Genomic DNA, 27,918 nt, shown 5'->3' with positions numbered 1-27,918 from the left:
GACAGGGGCTCGATCACTGTAGAACCATGTAAAAAGTAACAACGCAGACATCAATTCAACAACATGCTCATGTCAAATCGGAAGTATTTTTTATTGTTTCTCAGCCCATTCAACACGCACGTCATTTACTCCCTAGCATGTCAAATCGTAATACAAGGAAAGTTGCCTACTATACGGGGGACAGGCCAAAACAATACGATGACGGCGCGGATCCCTAGCGGGTGTGTATGGACAGGATGCCGAGCACCGAGGTGCTCGTCCTCAAATCCGAATTTTCGCACACCTTGCAACTATGTTGAATAGTCGAGTTTGTGGTCAGGTTTATTGTACAGTAACTTAACATCCATGCTTCTGAATGGTGAAACAAGAGCTGCATTTTATCACGGTATGACACCTTGGAGATTATTAGACTCAAGGTATAGTCGGGCTAAGCTTAGTAGCTTTCCGAAACTAGGGATTTCCCCAATGAGACTGTTATTTGATAAATCCATAACTTGTAGCATTGTACAATTGCCTAGCGAAGCTGGGATATGACCATCAAGCATAGTGCCGCCCAGGATTAGAATTCGGAGATTAGGAAGGGTTTCGCAAATGTTTAGTGGCAATGCCATTCGTAGCATATTTAAATGTCCATCTAATACTCCAAGCCCAGTCAAATTAAAGATTGATGGTGGTACTGGACCGGACAGCCAATTGTCACCAAAACCCAATGAGAACATGTTTGACAATTTCCCAAGCTCACCAGGTACGCTTCCTCCTAGTTGATTTTCTTGAAGGTTAAGTAATTGTAGCTGGGTTGCGTTGCTGATGGTTGGTGGGATGATCCCGCTAAGGTTATTCCTAGAAATATTTAGCGCAATTAAATTGTACAGAGAGCCGATTTCCTCGGGGATTGGGCCTTCTAGCATGTTTCTAGAAAGATCCACCCCTTCTAGGTTTGAACAATTCATGAGTGAGTCAGGAATCGTCCCCTGGAATGAATTGGAGCTGAGGTCAAGGAGGACCAACTCATGGAGCAGGTTCAGAGGAGGTAACAGGCCGGAGAAGCCATTGGAGGACAAATTGAGGAGCTTAAGGTACGTCAAGTTCCCAAAAGAGGGGGTGATCTCGCCTGACAAGTTTTGGCCGGGGAGTTGCAGAGCGGCGACGCGCCCCGGTTTCATTGAGCTGCAAATGACGCCCTCCCAGTTGCAGTAGTGGACGCGCCTGTTCCAAGATCTTAGGGCACCTGTTGGGTCGTTGGTAGCCGCTTTGAACTCGAGCAACGAGTGCACGTCTGTTCTGTTTTCGTGACTGACTGTTGAGCAATGGATGTTGGCAGCTCCATAAGACAGCAGCAGCAGAAACGCCAGCAGAATAACCATGCTGAGTGTCCTCATGGATTGCTCCGTTACCTGCAAAAATACAGAGCAATGTTCACCGACGCCCAGCGGAGCTTATTAGAAGGGCGTCCATGACACAAACCACTTACAGAACTTAAGTGCTACCTGTGCTCACAAGTCACAACTACAGTTACTTAAGGCTCTAGTACAAGCTCTGTGAATACGTACGTACGGAGTATATTATTATGTAACTTTTCACAGCAAAAAAGCAATCAATAAGAGAGACAGTGGCGTACCTCTCCTGGTCGACAGGAGCGCACAAAACGGCAGCTCCCCGCAGCTTGGCTTTGCCGGTAGGTAGTTTGTACTTGCATCTGAATGCTGGGCTGGCTCAGGCCCCATCGGTTTAAATGCAGTTTGTACAGCAGGTTTGCGCCACACACACCGTACTGTCAGCAGTCCGGCCTTATCTGAGTTTGACCTGGACGTCCGGATCAACGGAACTTTCCACTGCTACTTTTCTCTTCTGTCGCTCGTGCTTGAGCTGGACAGTATTCTTGCAGTCTGGATCTATCTATCTAATCCAGATCTCTTCTGCGCCACATGCATGCTTTGGGAACCTTGCTTTTCTTGGATGGATGAATTATCTACCTCGCATTGATTTTGTGTTTTTGCCCACAACATTAGGAATATTTTTTTTTCACAAAAAGTTACAGGTATGTAGACAATTAGTAAATGTTAATTACAGGTATGTGAGTTTAATTTGCTCCAGTTTGCTGGTGAAAAAAGTATGAATTTTCGTAATAGTAGCAACTATGACACTTTCAACTCAATCATCAATGCTACGATTTAAGCGAAAGAGAAAGGTGTAACAGCTCCCGTGTGCTTATGCACCCTTTATGAATAGTAAAATAAATAAATAAAATTTAAAAAAAATCTGAAACTTTGTAGCATCAAAGGTGTTCAAACTTTATACGTTCTTGCAAAATTTCATGCTAAAATATCATGCAGAGAAAGATGTACAAACAAGTTTCAGATTTCAATGCTAAAAGTGCTCAAAACGTGAAGCACTGAAATGTTTTTCCCATGTAGAGCTTCTCGAATGTTTTTTTGGCATGAAAACTTGCAAGCACCTAGAAACATTGATCATCTTTGATGTTGCAAAGTTTCAGTTTTTTTTTCTATTTGTTTTGATTTTACTATTCATAGAGGGTGCCTAGGCATCCAGGAGTTGAAAATCCACTCTCTAAGCGAAATAGTTATGTCTGGGATACTTTCACCTTTTTTTTAGAAAAGGAGTGTTACCTCCGGCCTCTGATGTCCTTTATTGCAAATAGTGAAATGGTTCAAATAGTCTCCAGTAGTACGAATAATCTGAGATAAAAAGTAAAAGTAGCCACAACCGGCCAAAATAGAACTAGATGCCTATCCATCTATCATATTACTGGACTGCCATCCAAACCGGTTGAAGATATCCCGCGCTACCATCTTCCATCGGGTAGACCCAGTAACCAAAGGCTCCCTGATGTCCGCAGGAGTGAGTAATGACCACGTACGGATCAAGGTCGCTGCTGTGTGAAGTACCTGCAGAAATTGTATATATATTGATACATCTGTTAAAACCCACATTATTCCTGCAATTCCATATAGCCCAAAGTAGTGCACAAACTCCTATACGAATTTGTTTTGCAATCGTCCTGTCAACTTCATGAAGCCACGTTCCAAATAACGTGTCTATGCTATCTGGAGGCGTTATGTTAAAGGCTATATGAATTGTGTACCACATAAGTTTCACAAGAGGACATAGGAGAAAGAGGTGCGTAATATTCTCATTATTATCACAGAAGCTACATTTAGTGCTACCACCCCAATTTCGTTTAGCCAAGTTATCCTTAGTGAGGATCACCCTCTTGTGTACAAACCACATGAAGACTTTGATCCTTAAGGGAACTTTGACTTTCCAAATATTAATAGATCTTGGGATGAATGTAGTGTCTATTAGGTCGAGATACATAGATTTTACCGAATAAATCCCGTTATTCGTAAGCTTCCAATGTATCCTATCCGATTCAAGTGATAATTGGACATCCATAAGTCTCCTCACCAAATAGAGCCATTCCTCCCAACGGCGCCCTATCACAGCTCTACGGAATTGGATGTTTAAAGGGGTAGACTGTAAGATTGTGGCAACATATGTCTCCTTACGTTGCACTATGTTGTATAAGGATGGATACTGGATAGCTAGAGGCATGTCCCCCAACCAGGTATCCTCCCAGAATCTTGTCCCCTCACCATTACCGACTATGAACTTAGTTCTGTGGAAAAACTCTTACCTTACTTTCATCAGCCCTTTTCAGAAAGGTGAGTCAGTAGGTCTGACATTTACTTGAGCCAAAGTTTTAGAGTGTAGGTACTTATTACGTAAAATTTGTACCCACATTCCTTCTGTCTCTACAGAAAGTCGAAATAGCCACTTGCTCAGCAAACATCTATTATTTACCTCTAAATTTTCAATTCGTAGTCCTCCCTGATCTTTAGGCCTACAAATAATATCCCATTTAGATAATCTATATTTATTACAGTCCTCATCACTCTGCCAAAAGAATCTTGATCGATAGAAATCCAATCTTTTGCGTACCCCTACTGGCATCTCAAAGAAGGACCCCTACTGGCATCTCAAAGAAGGATAAAAGGAACATAGGCATACTCGTCAATACTGAATTTATGAGTATCAATCTTCCCCCGTAAGATAACAACTTGCCCTTCCAGCAGCTTATTTTTTTTTCAAAGCGATCTTCGATACACTTCCACTCGCTGTTAGAAAGTTTTCGGTGATGAATGGGTATGCCTAAATATCTAAACGGTAGGCTTCCCAGTTCACAACCGAACAATTGTTTATAAGAGTTTTGTTCGTCTTTGGCTTTCCGAAAACAAAACAGCTCACTCTTATGAAAATTGATTTTTAGTCCTGACAACTGCTCAAACAGGCAAAGTATTAGTTTCATATTTCTTGCTTTTGCTATATCATGTTCCAAGAACAATATAGTATCATCAGCATATTGTAGAATGGACACACCCCCATCCACCAGATGTGGCACGAGTCCCCCTACTTGGCCTTCCTGCTTAGCCATTCCTATTAGAATTGCCAACATATCAGCAACTATGTTAAATAGGATAGATGACATTGGATCTCCCTGCCTGAGACCTTCAAGTGTTTGGAAGAAATGACCCATGTCGTCATTGATTTTAATTCCAACACTACCTTTTTGTACGAAGGATTCAATATGTGTTCTCCGTATTTCATCGAAACCCTTCATACGTAATGCTTGCTGTAGGAAAGGCCATTTTACCTTATCATAAGCCTTCTCGAAATCGACTTTGAAGATTACTCCATCTAGTTTCTTCGAGTGGATTTCATGCAACATTTCATGAAGGACTACCACGCCCTCCATGATATTCCTGCCTGGCATGAATGCTGTTTGACTAGGTTGCACCACCTCATGTGCAATCTCGGTCAACCTATTCGTGCCTACTTTGGTAAAAATCTTGAAGCTGACATTCAGCAGGCAAATAGGTCTAAACTGCTCAATGCGCACCGCTCCTTCCTTCTTTGGCAACAGTGTCACTGTCCCATAGTTAAGATGGAATAGTTGCAAGTTTTCGTTATATAAGTCTTGGAACATCGGTAACAAATCTGGTTTGATAATATGCCAACATCTCTTATAAAACTCAGCCGGAAACCCATCCGGACCTGGAGCCTTATTATTCTTCATTTGTGATATCGCATCATACACCTCTTTCTCCATGAAAGGCTTGGATAATACCTCGTTCTCGTCCGTCCCGAGCTGAGGTATGTCTCCAACAATATGCTCATTCATGGACACAAAATTATCCTCTGGGGCCCCGAACAACCTCTTATAATATTCTGAGATATATAATTTCAGATTCTCGTGCCCCACTATTGTACTCTCGTCTTGTTCCAACTGGACTATTCTTTTCTTTCTATGTTTACCATTCGCTATGAGATGGAAATATTGGGTATTATCATCTCCTTGAATAACATGGCAGACTTTCGCTCGGAGTGCCCACTTCAACTCCTCCTCTCTGAGTAGTTGTTTGAGCTTTAATTCAGCGTCCGCTTTACATGACCTCTCATTGTCATCTAAATGCAATTGTTCATCCTTAATGTCCAGGGAATTTATAAGTTCGAGAAGTCTTTGTTTCTCTTTCTTATAAATCCCACTCTCATGCTTAGCCCAACCCCGCAAGAATTGTCGCAGGTGCCTTATCTTATTTTGCCACCTTTCGACATTGGAATCTCCAACCGAAACCATATCCCATTCTCTGGCGATAATGTCTAGAAATCACTCTCTTTCAAACCATCCTAATTCAAAAGAGAAAAGATTCTTATTGCCAATGTGTGTAGCTTCCCCTGAGTCTACAAACAAAGGCGTATGATCCGAGATCGCTCTTGTTAATGCGCGAACCGAGACGTTAGGGAATTTCTGTTCCCACTCCACGCTCGTGAGAACCCTGTCCAACTTCTCAAAAGTTGGATTAGGTAACGAGTTTGCCCAGGTAAAGTTTCTCCCTGAGAGCTCAATCTCTCTTAAGTTAAGGCTTTCGATGATAGAATTAAACATGAATGACCATCTGCCATCAAAGTTATCATTATTTTTCTCACCTCGCCTCCGGATGATATTAAAGTCACCCCCACTAAAATTGGAAGCCTCTCATCACCAAATATTCGGACAAGGTCAACCAAGAAGTCTCTCTTAAGCTCAGGCTGGGCAGCTCCATAGACTGCTACAAGAGCCCATTGAAAGCCATCCACTTTGGAGCGAACTCTAAACTTAACAGCAAAGTCCCCATATACCACATCTCGGACCTCAAGGGTATCACACTGTACTCCAAGCAAGATCCCACCGGATCTTCCCCTTGGTGGTAGACAATGCCAATCAAAATCAGCCCCTCCCGATATTGTATTTAGGAACTGAGATGTAAAATTATCCCTCCCGATTTCCATTAAAGCAATGAAATCTAATTTTTGCTCAATGGTAATTTCAGCTATAAATCTTCTTTTAGCCAAGTCTGCTAGACCTCTGCTATTCCAGAAAATTCCTTTCATCGTTCATCATAAAATTTCTTAGTCGTTTTGAACCTAGCACTAAGACGCACAGCTGAAACAGGATAAATCTTTCTTTTCCAAATCCTCTTGGGTCTATCCTGAACAAGCGACTGGTCCACACAACCAGTCAAATTATGCGTGTTAGCATTCGTTTGTGAATGGGCCTCATACCCCTCCTCAATTAAATCATTTGGATCATGTGGCATAATGGGAGATGGCACAAGATCCTGACATAAACTTTCTAAAGCTCCCAACCCTAAATCATTTATATCATTATCATTCATTGGTTTAACAGCTACTATGTTGCGGACCATCTCAATTGCCCTTTCTGCCTCTAGGTTTAGTAAATCGTTAACTGATGTGGATATCTCCTTCCCATTACCACCGAGAGAAATCCCTATGTCGTTTGCATTTTTAATAATCTCATTTTCAGAAAAGTGCAAAATAGAACATGTCGTATCAATAGACATACCTGAGGAGATCTCGATGTCGCGAAGCTTAGCCGCGCGCATAGCACGACCCATCTGTAGCTCGTCAACATCAGGCTGGGATTGCAGACGCACACCAAATCGCCTGGCCTCCGTTGCCGGATCTGGTATACCTCCAAACTCGATAACCTCATCAAGGTCCGGGCCCGTCATCCTGTGATTACCCATCACACATGGTTCCCGGCCCACCAGACCGGTATCATTATTGACAGCCTCCAAAACACCCCCAGACATCTCCTGTACCCTAGACTTCTCCTGTAGCTGGTAACCTTGTGAACTAGCTGACATGGTGCAACTCATCACAGCTGGCTGCACCTCACCTGGAGTACCAGAATCGTGACCAAATGACACGCCAAGGGGAGGTTGAACAGCCTCTACAGATCCATGCTCATAAGTAGAAACAAGCCCACGAGAGCAACTCTCCCTGGGCATACCTTTGGCGCCACTAGTAGCAACAGCAACGTTTGCTGTAAGAAGCCTCTTCCCTGGACCCGTGGCATCATCTCGAGCAGTCAATATCGTTTCGCTGGCATTCGCTGCTGTGGGAATTGCAACCGACACCACTAAGGCACTGCCTTTTGCATCAGATAACGGTGCCTTGGGAGACACTTTACCTGTCGAAGGACCTTCCTGGTTGTGAACAACATGAGCATTAAAACCCTTAGGTGTCCGAGACTCCGTGTCAGACTTGTTGTGAACGGGCGCCTCCACCCTCTGGTTGCCCAATACCAAAGAATCCAGCGGTGATATAGACGGCAACTCGTGCTCCGCCGGATCGCCACTGTCAACCCTTTCTCCCTACAGCTTGGAAGGTGCCGACATAGACCCGAAGGACCCAAATCTCAACTGATGTGTAAATGAGGAACCAAGAGACTGCCTTGGTGTTGCATTATCCTTCTGTTTGTTAGCAGATAAAGAGCCTCTATCAGCGCTTTCTCTCGGCTCAGTGCTCTTGTCTAGGTTACCCTCATCATCATGACCCTCGTCTGTATCCATGTCAGCCGTCTTACCTAGCTTGTGAAAATGCTCACTTTCCTCGTGCTCAATATCAAGATCAAACCCCCTGCCGTCATAAGTCCATCTGACGGTGTCAGGAATATGCTCGACACTAATCACAGAAACAAATATACGAGCACTTCCCTGTGCTCGGGTAAATGTCATATCAACTTTCTCCATCTTATCGATCAACGACCCAAGACTCCATGTGACCAAAAAATCATCTATAGCCCGACGCGGAGCACCAATAAAACGAACCCAAAGCTGGGATAGCGGTGTTCCTTCAGGATCCTTGTGTGTCCAAGCATCAAATTCAAGAATACAAGTGCTGTTTGGGACACGACTCATCCCAAACTTAAGCAACCTGGCAAGATCTTCCTTAGTAGGAAACTCGACCCTGAACATCTGGTCATCCAGCTCGATGGGGTTCCATTGAAAAGATGCAGAGACCAGTTCACGCAAACGCTGTATAATCTGCTCCGTGGTCATTGTATCGCGAGTCACCTTAACGACTCCCGTCTGGGTACTCTCCGGAACTTGAGTAGACGCTTTGGGTGATTAAAAAAACATTAGTTCTGGGCAACAAGCCCCATACATGGTAACCACCGGTTTAGGCAGAGAGAGAGTTGGGCAATCTCCACTCTCATGTTTGAGTTTGCGGCAAATATCACACAACTCTGCCTTACATTCAACCATGAAGTGTCCCTGTTCTCTGCATCTATAGCAAGTCATTTTTTCTTTCTTACGTGCCCACTTGGTGACTCTCTCCCCTTCTGGCTTATCCCCAGCTTTGTCTGTCGGATCCACTCGGGAATTAGCGACGGGCACGGTCATTTCAACCGCAGCAAGAGCAGAAACTTTCTCCAGAACTGCAGCTGGCAGAGCCGGTGCTTCAGTTACAGTCCTGTCCTGCAACTTACTCTCATCATCAGCAGCAAGAGGGGGATCAGCTCGAGGTAAGTTAGGCCCTCGCGGCCGATGACCACCTCCCCGTCCCCCGCGATTATGGAACGTCTGCCGGTGCCTGCCAATAGGACCAGAAGCAGCCTCGACAAACGGCCCTGGGGGTCCGTTGAAGCCCCAGTTGACGCCATCACCGCGGCCGCCACTGCCTGAAGAAGAACCTCGATGAATCCCGTTGCCATAAGCGTTATATCCATCATCTCCCCACCGGCAGCCAGCAAAGCCCCGTCCGGTAGCTTAAAGATTGGATCGCCCTCCGCCATTACTCCCGCCCCTATGATCGCGAGCAGCAGGAGGACCATCAGCACGCCCCTGACTAGCGTTGTTTCCCTGTCCCGTCGCTTGTTTCTGCGGTGGCTGGGAGCCTCTGCCCGACATCGAAGAAGAACGCAGCGATGGGATCCAGGGTGCCCTGCCGCGTCCCAATCGAGGAAACCCAGGCCTATTACGGCGGCTCACCGTATCCGATTCGAGCCGAGGAATAGAAATCGGTGTCGTAGGAGACGTGGGATCCGATATGACCTGGATGCAATCAAGTTGAGACTCTAGATGGGCCTTATACCCATCCACGTTAAGTCTCACCATTGATTCATCCTGTTGCAGCCCACATGGGCCCAGAAGGAAATTCAAACGGCGCGATCTGATCTCAGGGATCGAGATCGCCGGCACAGGAGCGACCTCCACCGGCAACCTCCGTTTGTTCTTCTTCTTGTGGACAATTTCCCATGCAGATGGATGAATGCAGTCTGAAATTGAAAAAGACTTGTGACATACCTTAGGAAGAGGCCCCTGCCAAGGTTTAACTGCTAACGATGGTTTCGTCCGCCACCTTGGTGATCCATGGAACTCGCTCGTCGCCTCGCGGATCTTATCCTCCTTGATGTTATGACGACGTAGCGTAGTGAATTCCAGACCCTCCGAGGATGCCGGAGATGGCACCGGCGATGTTTCTACCCTGTCCTCCCCTTCCTCCCCTTCCTCTCCGACGTCTCCGTCGTCGGAGAGAATCCAGAACCTACCCCCTGGTCGGAGCGTGGATAGCAAAGGAGGCGCCGGCGTAGCGGGCGCCCTTCCTAGCGCCCCTCCATTCGGCCCAATCGTTCCCGTCATCGCCTCTGGAGTCGCCTGACGTGAATCGTGCAGATACTTTCACCTGGTCTAATAGTCGTGAGAACCCTACCTTGGAAAAACTTAACATCTCCCCTAATAATAAAGCACGCAGTGCTTATCGCCGACATTTTTGCATAAAAGTCCCTTCGTTTTTGGGTATTCAACCCGCAGTCCCTGTATAAGTGGATCTGGATAAAAAGACGACGACGACGCCGTCCGACGCGTTTCCGGAAGGCCCTCACGGCGTCGTTCCTCGCGCTGCTGCCGGCGCTCCGCCTGCTGCTGCTCCGCCACCCACGCCCGGAGGGCGGGGGATGCCTCCACGCCTTTGACCCCGACCGCCGCTTCCTGGGGTCCGCCATGCACGCCCACGCCCCCCACGCCCTCGGCCTCCGCGTCCCTCCCCCCGCGTTCCCCCGCCGCCGCGCTCGCCCGTGTCGACGCCCCGCCCACGCCGCGGCCGTCCGCGCCACCTCGGCGGCGCCGCAGAGGGAGACGGACCCCAGGAAGCGGGTGGTGATCACGGGGATGGGGCTGGCGTCGGTGTTCGGGAGCGACGTGGACACATTCTACGACTGGCTCATGGCCGGGGAGAGCGGCGTCAGGCCGATCGACCGGTTCGACGCCAGCAGTTTCCTCACGAGGTTCGCCGGGCAGATACGGGGGTTCTCGTCGGAGGGGTACATCGACGGCAAGAATGACCGGAGGCTCGACGACTGCATCCAGTACTGCATCCTCAGCGGCAAGAAGGCGCTCGAGAGCGCCGGGCTCGGCGCAGGCTCCGACGCGCACGGCAACGTGAGTGAGACGGAGAGCGGGGCGTGCCCTTGCCTCCGAGTGAACTGAGTTCTCTGTTTTGTGCGGACATTGCAGAAATAGTAGACTCTTGAGTATTTGGCATCAATTTTTTCCTCCCTGAGAGCCCTGCTTGGTGACACATACGAGTGTAGATTTTACTTCAGGACAAGCTCTGATTTATGAACAATGTAGGTTGTGATTGTGTTACATGTGTGTGACTGTCTGACTGTAAATCAGTAGGAACTGTGTATTTCTGTATGAATTGTCTTCTGTCTGAATCAGTTAGGACGTATGCATGGACTGAAAAATCAGTGGCCAGTTTTCAAATTACTTGAGTATTGTTCCTCAAGACATTTGTATACTGAAATCAAAATGCTCAAACAATGACAATACCATAAGTTTTCAACAGGAAACAGGTCTAACTTGATTTAGTTTGAGAAAAAATATGGATTCTTTTTGGACAGTTTTACACCATATGGGTTTGTGGGAAATGGCTATATATATTTGCAGCTTGATATTTGTTGAAGAAACACACGTTTTATCTTACTGTTTCTGAGATGGCCTCATGTGTATTTTTTATGAATGAAAAAGGGACAGATAAATTTGTGTTTCTTGCTGTAAACTATGGTTCGCAGTTTTGTATCATGTGAACCTGCTTTGCTTTGTGTATAAGCTCATAAATCACTACACTGCATTCCAAAATACCGGTGAACTTGTGTGAGTTCAACTTCAATAATCTCCGTCTGAGGCATGTTTGTAAATATCACTTGTATGTAATCATAATCAACTGTTGGTTGCAACAACAGTCTATACCTACTAATAAAGAAAATAGATATTCTTAGTCCGTCATATTATTTTATAGAAAACCCTCTCATGTTTTTAACATTAAACCCGTAGTATATATTAAATGTTTTTTAAAATACTCATATCTTCTAAACCGTAACTCTAAATTTAACATATTATATATGGAGTTTGATTAGAAAAATATGTAGAATTTAAATATGATGTTATTTTACTTATTAAACATTTAATAAAAATACTATCTAGGGTGCAATCTTAATAAATAAGTCATTATTCGTCTTTCTTTCATATCGGTACTCATCCGGATTGGGAATGAACACGTCAACAAAATCAGGATTGGAGATGAAACTGAAGGTCACTTGCCCGATTCTTTGTATGTATTAAATCTACATGCAAGCCGTATTAAAATAGAAGACCTGTGAAATTTTGAACTGCACTTTTGTAGGATAAGACCATCTTTGTTTGTGCCGTAACTACAAATTCTCAGATTATAGACCATTTTTTATAAATTAAGAGCATGTGGTATTTCTTTCTCCCGTTGCAATGCACGGGCCCTTTTGCTATACCTACTAATAAAGGAAATAGGTATTCTTAGTCTGTCATGCTATTTTATAAAAAAAACCTTTGATGTTTCTGAGATTAAACCGGCAGTACATATTAAATGTTTTTTAAAATACTCATATCTTCTAAGCCGTAACTCCAAATTTAACATGTTATATATGAATTTTGATTAGAAAAATATATAGAATCTGAATATGATATTATTTTACCTGTTAACAATTTTAAAAATATTATGTAGGATGCAATCTTAATCAATAATGCATTACCCGTCTTTCTTTCATACCGGCCCTATTGGATTGTGGATGAACATCTCAGCAAAATCAGGTTAGAGATAAAATTAAAGATCACTTGACCATTTCTTTATACGTATTAAATCTACATTCAAGCCGTATTAAAATAAAAGACCCGTAAAATCTTGAACTGTGTTTTTTAGGTTAAGATCTTTGTTTGGATCGTAGCTACAAATGCTTAAATTATAGACCACTTTTTGTTAATTAAGAGTGTGTGGTATTCTTTTTCCCGTCGCAACGCACGGGCCCTTTTGCTAGTACTTCTAACGAGTGATGGTTGGGAGAACCTTTTTTTCCTTTAGCTGTTGACACAGAGGACGGGGTTGCATTACACATAACAGAAGACAATCGTCATAATCAGATTAGGAGATTAAATCAGAAAGGAATTACACTGCATTACATTCTTAGAAGGGGTACATGATCAAAGGCTAATTAAGGATGGAGCATTTTATCGAAAACTCTAATTACATCTCTTTTCTTCTTTAGCCCCTTTCAGAAGCCCGATTTACAAGTCTCCTGAAAGAAATAGAGCCCCTAACTTTCCCTCATTTGCTCACCATGTTGATTTCAACTCATTCAAACAGCTAAATATTTCATGTCAAACCGTTCACCTGGAGATTGGTGACTGAAAGATTGCCGAATTTTCTGACTACATTGCATCATCTAGCAGATGGGTATCGTCAATATTTAATGCATGTTCAGGGAATTTTGCTTTCACAAATCTGACAATGGGGAGTTCATTCCTGAACATATGATCCATTGTTTTTTTCCTTCAGCATCTCCAAAAGTACTATTCCGAAACTATATATATGAATCTCCATAAGTCGATGCATGAGCGCTTCAAGCATATTTTAGAAACAGACACCAGATCAATAATCATCCATGAGATTGGATTGTTAGTACTAGGCCGTGTCACCGGCCTAGATTATCAGGGAATTTTTGCTGGAGATATAGTCCATTGGGTTGTTTAAGCGCACTAGTTTACGGAGGTAGGTTGTTGAGTAAATAGGCAATTTTCCGAATAGATTAATCCATGAAATAATTACTAACATGGCATTGACTAGGTTCAGGGCATACTGATCACGGAGTATACTAGCAAGTACTACGCATATAGCAGAAACATCTACGCATATAGGCAATACTATTAGTGCAGACAGAAACAGGAGAGAGACGAACACCTAATACCCTCCGATCGGCCAGTTGGCCGTAGCAGCATCGGCGGCGGCGACAATATCCTCTGCCGCCTTCTTCTCAGCTTCGGCCTTCTCGCGGAGACGGTCAGCTTCGCTTGGTGAAGACATGGCGATGACGAGGGCGACGCGGACGTAGACGAAGCAGACAGACGGAGGCGAGCAGTCGCGTGATCGCTCCCCAAAAACCTAATCGCCCCTCTCCCATACAGGAACCGGAGAGGCGAGGTTTCGGAGGCCTGCTCTCCCGTCGACCGTGTACGCGGTAAACGGGACGGAGTCGCCGGCGGCAGCAGCAGTCAAGGAAGGAACGCGTGAGGCAGATGTGATCTGATTCTCGTGACGGCTAGGGTAGGCGCTTATAAAGGCGGGTGGGACCCACGTCCGAGTCGCCTTGTCCGTTACGTATTCTCCGTTCCTGACCGGCAAAAATAAGCGCGTAGGTATGAGCTCGGCTCGGCTCATTCCCGCAGCGCGTCGTGACGAGGCGAGGCGTGGCGAGGCGGGCGGCGGAGGAGGAGTGCGCGAGGGCATCTTCTCTTCTCACTCTCCAATAGCATGTGGAAGAGAGACCCTTATAAAGGGGTCCAAATTCTCCTCCACTAGCGGGGTGGGACTAAACTTCCCACCACCTTGTCATGCCACCACCTACATGGGCCCTTGGAGATTTTTCTGAAATTTTTCTTATGGGCCTAAGGCCCATCTCTAATTTCAACAATCCCCCACCAGATCTCAAGGGCACATCGTGTTCCCTCATTCCAAACACTGTTTTAATATACCAGCATTTCAGTGAAGACCTGTTAAGGTTGAGCTTCACCTAGAGCAAGTAGCTACACCCCTTTACAACTGAACAATGGACTATGCCTTGAATTGTCAGTTTGGCGTAAAGGAGCTTTACCACAAGTCTTACTAGTACTAGGCTGCCGAAGGTGACCCCTCGGGTGGAGCATATTAGTCACACTCCTGGCCTATTCATGAGTTTACTAGAGATCACCCAAATCTCATAGACTGTGACCAGCAGTCAAGCTCATATAGGTGTGTTCCTCCAAAGATCGCTCTGTAGGACAACATCTTGCTTATATATAAGCTTTAGAACACATTAAGACAGTAGTCATCCTACCATACAGTATCCGAGAGTATTGCATCTCCAACGGAGTGGGTTAGTAAAGTTACTCTCCTCAGTTCACCACTGGCTTGTTTTCCCAGGTCCTACTTCACGGGATCTCTGATCATATAGGTTGGGTTACTGCCATGGCAACTCATGTGGGTCTCATACCCATCTCTCTCGATGCACTGTCTATCAAAACACGTGATAGCCCTTTAGTAAAGGGATCTGCCAGATTCTTAGCCGTTTGGATGTAATCCAACGCTATCACTCTGGAGTTTCTCAAACGTCTGACAGACTTCAATCTCATTCTTATATGTTTGTTGGACTTCATATTGTCCTTTGAACTCTTCACTTTAACAATAACTGTTTGATTATCGCAGTTCATAAGGATAGCCGGAACCGGCTTCTCAACCACAGGTAAGTCCATCAAAAGATCTCGAAGAAATTCTGCTTCGACACCAGATGTGTCTAATGCTGTTAATTCTGCTTCCATTGTCGATCTTGTTAAGATCGTTTGCTTGCAAGACTTCCAGGAAACAGCACCACCCCCAAGAGTAAACATATACCCAGTAGTGGCCTTCATCTCATCAGCATCAGAGATCCAATTCGCATCACTATACCCTTCAAGTACCGATGGGAATCCCGTATAGTGAAGCCCGTGGTTGACAGTACCTTTCAAGTAGCGCATAATTCTTTCAACAGCACGCCAATGAACATCGCCCGGGTTTGCAACAAACCGGCTAAGTTTTCTCACAGCAAACGCGATGTCAGGCCTCGTTGCGCTAGCTAGGTACATAAGTGAACCGATAATTTGAGAGAATCTCAACTGATCTATAGCTGTGCCTTGAAACTTTCGAATAAGCACACTAGGATCATATGGTGTTTGACAAATTTTGCAGTCTGAATATCCAAAGCGACTCAAAATCTTATCAACATAGTGGGATTGCAGAAGTGTAATCCCACCCTCATCATCTCTCAACAGCTTGATGTTCAAGATAACATCAGCCACCCCAAGGTCCTTCATCTCAAATTTTTGAGAAAGAAAAGACTTAACCTCCTCAATTACTTTGAGGTTGGTTCCAAATATCAGTATGTCATCAACATACAAGCACAATATAACTCCTTCGCCCCCACCATGGCGATAGTATACACATTTGTCAGCTTCATTAACAACGAAGCCAACAGATGTCAGAGTTGTATTAAACTTTTCATGCCATTGCTTAGGTGCTTGTCTCAGACCATATAAAGATTTCAGCAACTTACACACCTTTCCTTCCTGACCTTCTATCACAAAGCCATCTGGCTGTTGCATATAGATTTCCTCATTTAGCTCTCCATTCAGGAAAGCCGTCTTAACGTCCATTTGATGAACGAGAAGACCATGAGAGGCCGCCAATGAGAGTAGTACTCGAATGGTGGTCAGTCTAGCCATAGGTGAATAAGTATCGAAGAAATCTTCTTCTTCTTTCTGGGCATAGCCCTTGGCCACAAGCCTAGCCTTGTACTTTTCAATCATACCATCGGGCCTAAGCTTCTTTTTGAACACCCACTTGCATCCCAATGGTTTGCAACCATAAGGACGATCAGTGATTTCCCATGTCCGTTAGCCATGATGGAATCCATCTCGCTACGGACCGCAGCTTTCCAGTAATCAGCATCCGGAGAAGCATACACTTCTGAAATAGAAGTGGGATTATCATCTACGAGGTATACGAAGAAATCATCACCAAAGGTCTTTGCAGTCCTTTGTCTCTTGCCCCTACCACGGGCTTCCTCGTCATCCTCCTCAGGATTTTCATCATGTGTTTGTTCATAGTATTCCATAGGAATGGCAGGCTCAGGAGTTATCTCAGATTCCTTTCTAGAAGTGCTTTGCATATCTCTCATGGGAAATATATCCTCAAAGAATGTAGCATCCCTCGACTCCATTATTGTACCGACCTTCATGTCAGGTACCTCAGATTTCACTGCTAGAAATCTATAGCCTACGCTATTCTTAGCGTATCCCAAATTAACGCAGTCCACAGTCTTTGGTCCAAGCTTACGCTTCTTGGGGATCGGTACATTGACTTTCGCCAAGCAGCCCCAAGTACGTAAGTACGAGAGTGTCGTCCTTCTCTTCGACCACTCCTCGTAGGGAGTGACCTCATTATCTTTTGTAGGAACTTTATTCAGGACATGACACGCGGTCAATATAGCCTCCCCCCACCATGCCTTGGATAAACCCGATGTATCTAACATGGTGTTAACCAAATCAGTTAGAGTACGGTTTTTCCGCTCGGCAGCCCCGTTTGACTGGGGTGAATAGGGAGGCGTCCTCTCATGAATAATGTCGTGTTCCGCATAAAATGAATCAAATTCGTTTGAGAAGTACTCTCCACCACGATGAGACCGGACTCGTTTAATTTTCTTTTCAAGTTGATTCTCAACTTCTGCCTTATAGATTTTAAAGTAGTGTAGAGCCTCATCTTTAGTATTTAACAGATACACATAGCAAAATCTAGTGGAATCATCTATCAATGTCATGAAGTATTTCTTTCCACCTTTAGTCAACACACCATTCATCTCACAAAGATCAGAATGTATGAGTTCTAATGGTGCCAAGTGTCTCTCCTCTGCAGCCTTGTGAGGCTTGCGAGGTTGCTTTGCTTGCACACACGAATGGCACTTAGAACCTTTGGCTAAAGTGAAAGTTGGGATTAAATTCAGTTTTGCTAGCCGCGACATAACACCGAAACTTATGTGACAAAGACGTGAATGCCAAACTTCAGATTCATTAACACTCGAATGAATATTGTTCACGACTTTATTATAAAAATCTGCAAGAGAAAGGCGGAACAGACCTCCGCATTCATAACCTTTTCCAACGAAAAGTCCATATTTCGTAACTACTACTTTATTAGACTCGAATACCAACTTAAACCCTTCTCTACACAGAAGGGAGCCACTAACGAGATTCTTCTTGATGGCGGGGACATGCTGCACGTTCTTCAGCTGCACGATCCTTCCTGAAGTAAACTTCAGATCGACCGTGCCAACACCAAGAACAGAAGCACTCGCGCCATTCCCCATCAATACGGACCCGCGACCGGTGGCCTGATAAGAAGAGAACAATGATAAGTCAGCACACATATGAATATTTGCACCCGTGCCCACCCACCAACCGGTGGACTGACAAACTGTAAATACAGTAAGTAAATTACCGTACCCAGATGCACCACTTTCATTGTTGCCCATGATCATATTGGCAGACTTGGAGTCCTGCGCCGGCTTCTTGTACTTGTTTGGGCATTTGTTCGCCCAATGTTCCTCTGAACCACAAGTATAGCAGCCATCTCCCTTCTTATTCTTCTTGAAGGGCTTCTTTCCCTTCTTCTTGAAGTCGGTATTCTGTTGGACAGAATTCTTTCCCTTGGGCTTGTGGGAATTGAAGTTCCTCTGATGTACCATATTGGCAGCAGAAGAGCTTTCCACCGCTTTTCCATTGGAGTCTTTTGCTCTCGAGTTCTGCTCAACACTCAGATGGCCGATGATGTCCTCTACTGAGAACTCACGCCTCTGATGTTTCAGAGTAGTAGCAAAATTCCTCCAGGAATTAGGGAGCTTAGCAATTATACAGCCCGCGACAAACTTGCCCGGCAAATTGCACTTAAGAACCTCAAGTTCCTTAGCTATGCATATTATCTCATGAGCTTGTTCCAATACAGAACGGTTGTCAACCATCTTGTAATCGTGGAACTGCTCCATAACATACATCTCACTCCCAGCATCGGTGGCCCCGAATTTAGATTCGAGCGCCTCCCACAAGTCCTTGGCAACATGCATATGTAAATATGCATCAACCAGCTTATCTCCGATCACGCTAATGACTGCTCCAAGGAATAGGACGGTGGCCTCCTTAAACATCTTCTCCTGTTCAGGAGTGATAGTTTCCGTAGGAGTGACACCGGCTACCCAGAACACGTTCATAGCTGTGAGCCATAAGGTGGTTCTCGTTTTCCAACACTTGAAAAAGGTACCGGTAAATTTATCCGGTTTCACTGCAGCAGCAAAACCATTATTCGAAAAATTCCTACAGAGATTAGGTTTTTGGATTGCTGAGTAAATAGGCAATTTTCCAAGTAGATTAATCCATGAAATAATTACTAACATGGCATTGACTAGGTTCATGACATACTGATCACGGAGTATATTAGCAAGTACTACGCATATAGCAGAAACATCTACGCATATAGGCAATACTACTAGTGCACACAGAAACAGGAGAGAGACGAACACATCATACCCTCCGATCGGCCAGTTGGCCGTAGCAGCAGCGGCGACGGCGGCAGTATCCTCTGCCGCCTTCTTCTCAGCTTCGGCCTTCTCGCGGTGACGGTCAGCTTCGCTTGGTGAAGACATGGCGATGACGAGGGCGACGCGGACGTAGACGAAGCAGACGGACGAGGGCGACGCGGACGTAGACGAAGCAGACGGACGGAGGCGAGCAGTCGCGTGATCGCTCCCCAAAAACCTAATCGCCCCTCTCCCGTACAGGAACCGGAGAGGCGAGGTTTCGGAGGCCTGCTCTCCCGTCGACCGTGTACGCGGTAAACGGGACGGAGTCGCCGGCGGCAGCAGCAGTCAAGGAAGGAACGCGTGAGGCAGATGTGATCTGATTCTCGTGACGGCTAGGGTAGGCGATCGCCTGCTTATAAAGGCGGCTGTGTGAAGAGACGTGGGCCAAACCCACGTCCGAGTCGGTAACAGCCACGATCCGACGTCTCGGATCGTGCCTTGTCCGTTACGTATTCTCCGTTCCTGACCGGCAAAAATAAGCGCGTAGGTATGAGCTCGGCTCATTCCCGCAACCCGCGTCGCGTCGCGTCGAGGCGTGGCGAGGCGGGCGGCGGCGGAGGAGTGCGCGAGGGCACCTTCTCTTCTCAATCTCCAATAGCATGTGGAAGAGAGACCCTTATAAAGGGGTCCAACTTCTCCTCCACTAGCGGGGTGGGACTAAACTTCCCACCACCTTGTCATGCCACCACCTACATGGGCCCTTGAAGATTTTTCTGAAATTTGTCCTATGGGCCCATCTCTAATTTCAACATAGGTCACCTTGGAGATTATTATAGGTAAGGTCCAGCTTTATGAGGTTTGAAAGTTGACCAAACACATCAGGAATGCTCCCCCCTAGTTCATTTTCTTGAAGAAAGAGGATTTGAAGGTGTGTGGCGTTGCTGATGGTTGGTGGGATGATCCCGGTAAGTTTATTCCTAGAAAGGCCTAAGCCTAATAGATTATAGAGCAAACCAATTTTCTTGGGGATTGGACCTTGTAGCATGTTACTAGAAAGATCCAGGATAAGTAGTTTTGAACAATTCATGAGTGAGTCGGGAATTATCCCGTGGAACGAATTGGAGCTTAGCTCAAGGTGGATCACCTCATGGAGCAGGTTTAGAGGAGGTAACTGGCCAGAGAAGCCATTGGAGGACAAGTTGAGGGCCTTAAGGTACGTTAAGTTCCCAATAGATGGGGTGATCTCGCCTGACAAGCTTTGGCCGGGGAGTCTCAGAGCAATGACGCGCCCCGGTTTCATTGAGCTGCAAGTGACGCCCGTCCAGTTGCAGTAGTGGACGCGCCTGTTCCAAGATCTTAGGGCACCTGTTGGGTCGTTGGTAGCCGCTTTGAACTCGAGCAACGAGTGCACTTCTGTTCTGTTTCCGTGTCTGACCGTTGAGCAATGGATGTGGCCAGCTCCATAGGACAGCAGCAGCAGAACCGCCAGTAGGACAACCATACTGAGGTAGTGAGTTTCTTCACGGAGTGCACAGTCAGGCATGAGCCGCGTACGTGTTACCTGCAAAAAGTAATAAAAGAGAACAGACATGGCAGCTTATTCAGATGGGCCAGCAGCGTCCGTGGCTAAATTAACCACTGCAAAACTATTTACTGGGTGTGCAAAAATTAAGATTACGCAGATTTTCACAGCAAGAAGTGATCAAGAGAAGAGATGGTAGCGTACCTCCGCTCTGCAAGGAGTGCACAGCTTCCGCAGCTTGGTTTTGCAAGGAGTGCAGTTTCTACCGCAGGATTTGCGCCACACGCCGTACTGTCAGCAGCACCCAGCCACCCAAGCCTTATCTTAGCTTGACCTGGATTACCGGGTCAACGGAACCATCCTCTAGTGCTACTTTTCTGTTGGAGTGTTGCCGCTACTGCGTACGTCTTTACTGACCCGCATGTGCAACTTCAACGGAACGATCCATTTTATCTGTTTAGATCATCAGAACAAAAAACTTGGTTTAACTGAACGGCCTATCTACAAAATTCTGAAATCTTAAATTTAGCCCATAAATAAAATGGCAAGTGGTGGTGTGGTGGTGTTAAAGTTTAGTCTCATACCGCTAGTGCAGGAAGTGTTGGATCTCTTTATATAGTGAGTTCTCTCCACCACTGTAAATGTGTGTTAAGAAGAGAAAGGAGAGAACCACATGCGCGCGCTCGCTCGCCTGACCGGGGCAGGGCGACATGCGCGTGAATGGTCCGGCAAATTCCGGTCCGATGCCTTGCGGGACGCGGCTTTCTTTTGTCGTTTTATTTTTTATGTATTGGCAGAAAAGTTGAGAATTTCTTGTCCGGTAAGTATACGACTTGGAAACCAAGTCGGTTTGAGACGTGATCGCGACACGGAACCGACCTTGGTCGTTCTATATATACTGCTTATCATGGTCGGCCAAAGACACACCGAAAAATATCTAGGGATTTGCCTCGTCTCACAACTTGCGCCGCCATCGTAGTCTACCTCATCTCGAACGCCAGCGTGCATCGGCGTGCGAGAGAGCAGGTCTCCGGAACCGTTCGTCTTTGCGATCCTGCACCGGGAGAGGACGAATTAGGTTTTTGAGAAGCACTTTGCGAGAGTGCTCAGATTCGTCACCATGGGTCGTCTACCATCCAAGTCGGGCGGTGCTACTCATTGTCGTCTTCATCGCCATCAGCAAAGGATCGTCACCACAGCATCATCAACACAGTCGCTCGTGCTGCAACTAACGAACAGTACGTTACTCGTAATCTGTTTATGATGATCGATGTAGTTGCTGCTTCTTGCGCGGTAATGTTGTGCATGTTTAGTTGCTGTGCCGGTTTGCTAGAGTATTGCATGCTACTTTCTGATTTAGTCATGAATTATTTACTGGAATTAATCATGAACTTGCCTAATCTTCCAACAATCCAAAAACCTAATTGTAGGCAATTTCCTGACTTAACTATGACTGGATTTGGTGATGCACTCAGGCCGGATAAGTTTACCGGTGTGCACTTTAAGAGGTGGGAAGTGAGATCCATGCTCTGGCTTACTACTCTGAAAGTTTTCCATGTTAGTCCTGGCATGCCAGAGGGAGCTTCTGATGAAGATCAGAGAAAGTTCGAGGAAGCCAACACTATGTTTGTGGGATGCGTTTTGAGTGTTCTTCCTGACCGTCTGTGTGACGTGTACATGCACATACAAGATGGAAAGACACTGTGGGGTGCACTGGAGGTTAAATTCGGTGCTACAGATGCAGACAGTGAATTGTACATCATGGAGAATTTTCACGACTACAAGATGGTGAATAACCGTTCAGTGGTTGAACGAGCTCATGAGATACAGTGTATTGTGAAGGAACTGGAACTCCTTAAGCGTGATCTACCCGATAAATTTGTGGTTGGGTGCATGATTGCAAAGTTGCCTCCTTCATGGAGAAACTTCACCACTTCTCTGAAACATACGAGACAGAAGATATCAGTTGAAAATCTGATTGCATCTCTTGATGTTGAAGAGAAAGCTCGGGCTAAAGACACTACTGAGAAAGGAGGTGAGGTTCAACCTACTGCCAACATGGTAGAAAGGTTCCCACAGAACAAGAACAAAGGAAAGAACAAGCCTGTTTTCAACAAGTCTATAAAGACTACTACCTTCAAGAAGAAGAAGATCAACAAGGCTGAGCTAGAGTGCTATGCCTGTGGGAAGCTCAGACAGTTTTCCAAGGAAAGCCCAGAACACGCAGACCGCAGAGGGAAAACCAGCTCCAAGACAGTCAACATGGTGACCGCTAGCAATACTGATGGGTATGGTAATTTACCTATTGTGCTTTCAGTATTCCAATCATCTTAGGATTGATTCAGGAGCTAACGTTCATGTGTGTCCTGACGTCTCTTTGTTTACTTCTTATCAGGTCGCAAGGGATTCTTCCATCCTAATGGGGAATGGGTCGCATGCTTCTGTTTGTGGCATTGGCACGGTGGATCTGAAGTTTACTTCGGGAAAGATCGTGCAACTAAGGAACGTGTAGCATGTCCCTACTATGAACAAGAATCTAGTTAGCGGCTCCCTTCTATGTCGAGATGGTGAAAGGATCGATATGGTTGGCTAGAGGGGGGGGGTGAATAGACAACGACCACTTTTTAATTAATCTTAACAAGTTAAGGTAACCACTATACGGGTTCACAAATAATATGACAAAGAGGTGACCCCTATAGAAGCTACCAACAAGACCTATTAAGACAAGTAAGATATAGTCACAAGTAAAAGCAAATACAAAGTAAAGGTTAGAGATAACCACAAGTGGAACCGATGGAGACGAGGATGTGTTACCGAAGTTCCTTCCCTTTGACAGGAAGTACGTCTCTGTTGGAGCGGTGTGGAGGCACAATGCTCCCCAAAAAGCCACTAAGGCCACCGTATTCTCCTCACGCCCTCGCACGATGCAAGGTACCGTGATTCCACTATAGATGCCCTTGAAGGCGGCGACCGAACCTTTACAAACAAGGTTGGGGCAACTCCACACAAAGCTTGGAGGCTCCCAACAAGACCACGAAGCTTCACCACAATGGAATATGGCTTCGAGGTGACCTCAACCGTCTAGGATGCTCAAACACCCAAGAGTAACAAGATCCGCAAGGGATAGGTGGGGGAATCAACTTTTCTCTTGGTGGAAGTGTGGATCTAGGCCTTCTCAACCAATCCCTAAAGAATCAACAAGTTTGATTGGCTAGGGAGAGAGATAGGGCATTTTTAAGCTTGTGGAGCAACAATGGAGCTTAGAGAGGTAAGAGATAGGGTTCCTCAGCTAGAAGAACCCTTTATATAGTGGGGGGGGAAATCAGACCGTTTTCCCACTCTCTGCCCGAGATCCAGCGGTACTACCGCTGGGAAGGAGCGGTACTACCGCTGCCTGGCGGTACTACCGCTGGATGCAGCGGTACTACCGCTGGCACCAGCGGTACTACCGCTGGCCCCTTGGTAGTGCATAAGCACTACTACCGCCGGGAAAGTCTTCGCAAAAGGGTCCGTCCACGAACTACCGCTAGGTAGGTGGAACAAGGCACCTGGAGCGGTACTACCGCTGACCAGGGGGCGGTACTACCGCTGGCTAGCGGTACTACCGCTGTCAAGTGGCGGTACAACCGCCAGACAGCGGTACTACCGCTGGCAGTCCAGCGGTACTACTGCTGGCACCAGCGGTACTACCGCTGGGGACCATTTTGCAGAGATGCTCAAGACGAATTAGGCGAGGGCCGCTCCAAACAAGGAAGGGGAGAATTGTGAAGTGTGCGTGTGTAAAGATAGATTCCACCCAAACCTTTCCACTACGGATCCCCTCTTAATAGTACGGCTTTCCTATGACTCAAATAAAGAGAATCGTAGAGAGCGCCGTGTTTCCGTTCCAGAAGAGAGGAGACGAGTTGTCTTGTGCCGTTGACGAGTGTTACCTGAAACCTTGACACACACGATTAGTCCTGTACGGTACTGTCATCAATCACCAAAATTACTTAGGCGTAAACTATGCCTCAACAGATGGGTTTAAGGTAGTTTTAGAGTCAAATAAAGTAATCGTGTCGAGATTTGGACAATTTATAGGCAAAGGCTATGAGTGCGGAGGCTTGTTCCGCTTTTCCCTTTCAGATTTTTGCAATAAGTCAGTAAACCAAAGTTGTGCTAGTATTAATGATGATACAAGTATTTGGCATTCTTGTTTATGTCATATTAATTTTGGTTTAATGTCTCGGCTATCCAGTATGAGTATAATTCCTAATTTCACACTTGTCAATGGTTCTAAGTGCCATAGTTATGTGCAATCGAAGCAACCTCGAAAGCCTCACACGGCTGCCGAAGAGACAAATTTGGCACCTCTAGAACTCATACATTTTGATCTATGTGAGATGAATGGTGTTTTGACAAAAGGTGGAAAGAGATATTTCATGACTTTGATTGATGATGCGACTAGATTTTGCTATGTTTATTTGTTGCAAACTAAAGATGAAGCTCTCGATTACTTTAAGATCTATAAAGCTGAAGTTGAAAATCAACTAGAGAGAAAGATCAAGCGTCTTAGGTCGGATCGTGGTGGAGAATATTTTCCCAAAGTTTTTTATGAATTTTGTGAGGAACATGGTATCATTCATGAGAGGATGCCTCCCTATTCGCCCCAATCAAACGGGGTTACCGAGAGAAAAAACCGCACGTTGACTGACTTGGTGAACGCCATGATAGACACTGTTGGTTTATCTAAGGCATGGTGGGGGGAGGCTTTGTTGACTGTATGTCATGTCGTGAATAGAGTTCCTAACAAAAATAAAGAGAAAACCCCTTATGAAGAGTGGGTTGGGAGAAAACCATCACTTTCTTATTTGCGCACTTGGGGATGTTTGGCGAAGGTCAATATTCATATTACCAAGAACCGCAAACTTGGACCAAAGAGAGTGGATTGTGTTTTCCTGGGTTATGCTCAACGGAGCATTGCTTATAGATTTTTAGTAGTTAAATCTGAGGTTCCTGATATGCATGTAGATACTATAATGGAATCTCGTGATGCAAATTTTTTTTGAGAATATGTTTCCTATGAAGGATATGCATGGCATTGCTAGATTCTCTTCTCAGTTAAATTCTAAATCTAGTACATTTGATGATTATATTGAACAAACACCCGATGAAGTCCATGAGAAGGATAATGATGAAGCTCCTGTAAGGAGCAAGAGACAAAGGGTTGCAAAATCCTTTGGTGCTGATTTCATCGTATACCTTGTGGACGATACTCCCAAGTCTATTGAAGTGGCATATGCGTCTCCGGATGTAGATGATTGGAAACAAGTCGTTCTTTATGAGATGGACTCAATTCTTTCTAATGGAACTTGGGAGTTAACTGAACGACCTTATGGCTGTAAACCTGTGGGTTGTAAATGGGTGTTCAAAAAGAAGTTAAGGCCTGATGGTACTATTGATAAGTACAAGGCGCGACTTGTGGCCAAGGGTTACACTCAGAAAGAAGGCGAAGATTACTTTGACACCTATTCACCTGTTCCTAGAATAACCACTATTCGGGTGCTACTTTCCCTGGCTGCCTCTTATGGTCTGATCATTCATCAAATGGATGTAAAGACAACTTTCCTAAATGGAGAGTTGGAAAAGGAAATTTATATGGATCAGCCTGATGGGTTTGAGGTAAAAGGAGAAGAGAAAAAGGTGTGCAAGTTGCTAAAATCTTTGTATGGTCTGAAACAAGCACCTAAGCAATGGCATGAGAAGTTTGAAAGAACTTTGACTTCTGCGGCATTTGTCATTAATGAGGCTGATAGGTGTGTCTACTATCGCCGTGGTGGAGGCAATAGTGTCATATTATGTTTGTATGTGGATGACATATTGATGTTTGGTACAAACATTGTTGTGATCAATGAGGTCAAGACTTTCCTATCAAAGAGTTTTGAGATGAAAGATCTGGGAGAAGCCGATGTGATCCTAAACATCAAACTTATTAAGGATGAGAGTGGGATTACTCTAACGCAATCTGACTATGTAGAGAAGGTCTTGAGCCGTTTCGGCTTTATGGATAGCAAACCTTCTCCAACACCTTACGATCCCAGCATGACACTTAGAAAGAACAAGAAAGAAACGAGAGATCAATTAAGATACTCTCAAATTGTTGGTTCACTCATGTACCTAGCTAGCGCTACAAGACCAGACATCTCTTTTGCTGTGAGCAAACTGAGTAGGTTCATGTCCAACCCGGGTAATGATCATTGGCATGCACTAGAAAGGGTCTTGCACTATCTTAGAGGTACTATGAGTTATGGAATTCACTATTTAGGGCACCCGACCCGCTGTGCTAAAAGGATATATTGGATCTCTGATGTTGATGTACTCTATGCTACAAGTGGGTATGTATTTACTCATGGAGGTAGTGCAGTGTCATGAAGGTCTTGCGAGAAACTATATTGACAAGGTCAATTATGAAAGCAGAACTAGCTGCTTTAGACACATCCCTATAGAGGTAGAATGGCTGCGTGAACTCTTGATGGACTTGCCTGTGGTTGAAAAACCCGTACCGGCTATTCTTATGAATTGTCACAACCAAACGGTTATCGCTAAGTAAATAATTCTAAGGATAACGTAAAGTCATCAAGACACGTGAAGAGACGTTTGAAATCTGTCAGGAAGTTGAGAAACTCTGGAGTAATAACTGTTATGTATATTCAAACAGACAAAAACCTGGCAGATCCTTTTACAAAGGGACTATCACGAAATGTGATAGATATTGCTGTTGGAAATATGCCCTAGAGGCAATGATAAAATAGTTATTATTATATTTCCTGTTTCAAGATAATCGTTTATTATCCATGCTATAATTGTATTGAATGAAAACATAGATACATGTGTGGATACATAGACAAAACAATGTCCCTAGCAAGCCTCTAGTTGTCTAGCTAGTTGATTATGGATAGTCAAGGTTTTCTGACTATATGCAAGTGTTGTCACCAGATAACTGGAACACATCATTAGGAGAATCATGTGATGGACTAGACCCAAACTATAAACGTAGCATGTGATCGTGTCATTTTGTTGCTATTGTTTTCTGCGTGTCAAGTATTTATTCCTATGACCATGAGATCATATAACTCACTGGCACCGGAGGAATACCTTGTGTGTATCAAACGTCACAACGTAACTGGATGACTATAAAGGTGCTCTAGAGGTATCTCCGAAGGTGTCCGTTGAGTTAGTATGGATGAAGACTGGGATTTGTCACTCCTTATGACGGAGAGGTATCTCGGGGCCCACTCGGTAATACAACATCACAAACAAGACTTGCAAGCAATGTGACTAAGTGTAAGTCACGGGATCTTGTATTAGAATAGGTAACGAGATT

The 27,918-nt window shown here is 45.1% G+C and overlaps 1 protein-coding gene across 1 annotated transcript; it reads right to left on the bottom strand.

The window, feature by feature from the left end:
- Nucleotides 1–380: 380 nt before the first annotated feature.
- On the bottom strand, nucleotides 381–20,747 carry LOC123428790 (LRR receptor-like serine/threonine-protein kinase FLS2). Its single transcript, XM_045112934.1, has 2 exons — nucleotides 20,108–20,747; nucleotides 381–1,078 (listed from the first exon to the last, which is right to left on the bottom strand). The coding sequence occupies exons 1-2, from the start codon at nucleotides 20,622–20,624 to the stop codon at nucleotides 381–383; spliced, it is 1,215 nt and encodes a 404-aa protein (XP_044968869.1). The 5' UTR covers nucleotides 20,625–20,747.
- Between the last annotated feature and the right edge of the window lie 7,171 nt (nucleotides 20,748–27,918).

Source organism: Hordeum vulgare, chromosome 2H (assembly GCF_904849725.1).
Source record: "Hordeum vulgare subsp. vulgare chromosome 2H, MorexV3_pseudomolecules_assembly, whole genome shotgun sequence".
NCBI classification, from domain to species: domain Eukaryota; kingdom Viridiplantae; phylum Streptophyta; class Magnoliopsida; order Poales; family Poaceae; genus Hordeum; species Hordeum vulgare.
The sequence above is the reverse complement of the archived record's forward strand: the minus strand, read 5'-3'. Positions and strand labels throughout refer to the sequence as shown.

Coding starts and splice junctions, on each gene's coding strand:
- LOC123428790 (XM_045112934.1), bottom strand. CDS start 20,624: ATGTCTGTTCTCTTTTATTACTTTTTGCAGGTAACACGTACGCGGCTC. Junction 1,079..20,107: donor CTCACTCATGAATTGTTCAA/AACTACTTATCC, acceptor GGAACTTGACGT/ACCTTAAGCTCCTCAATTTG.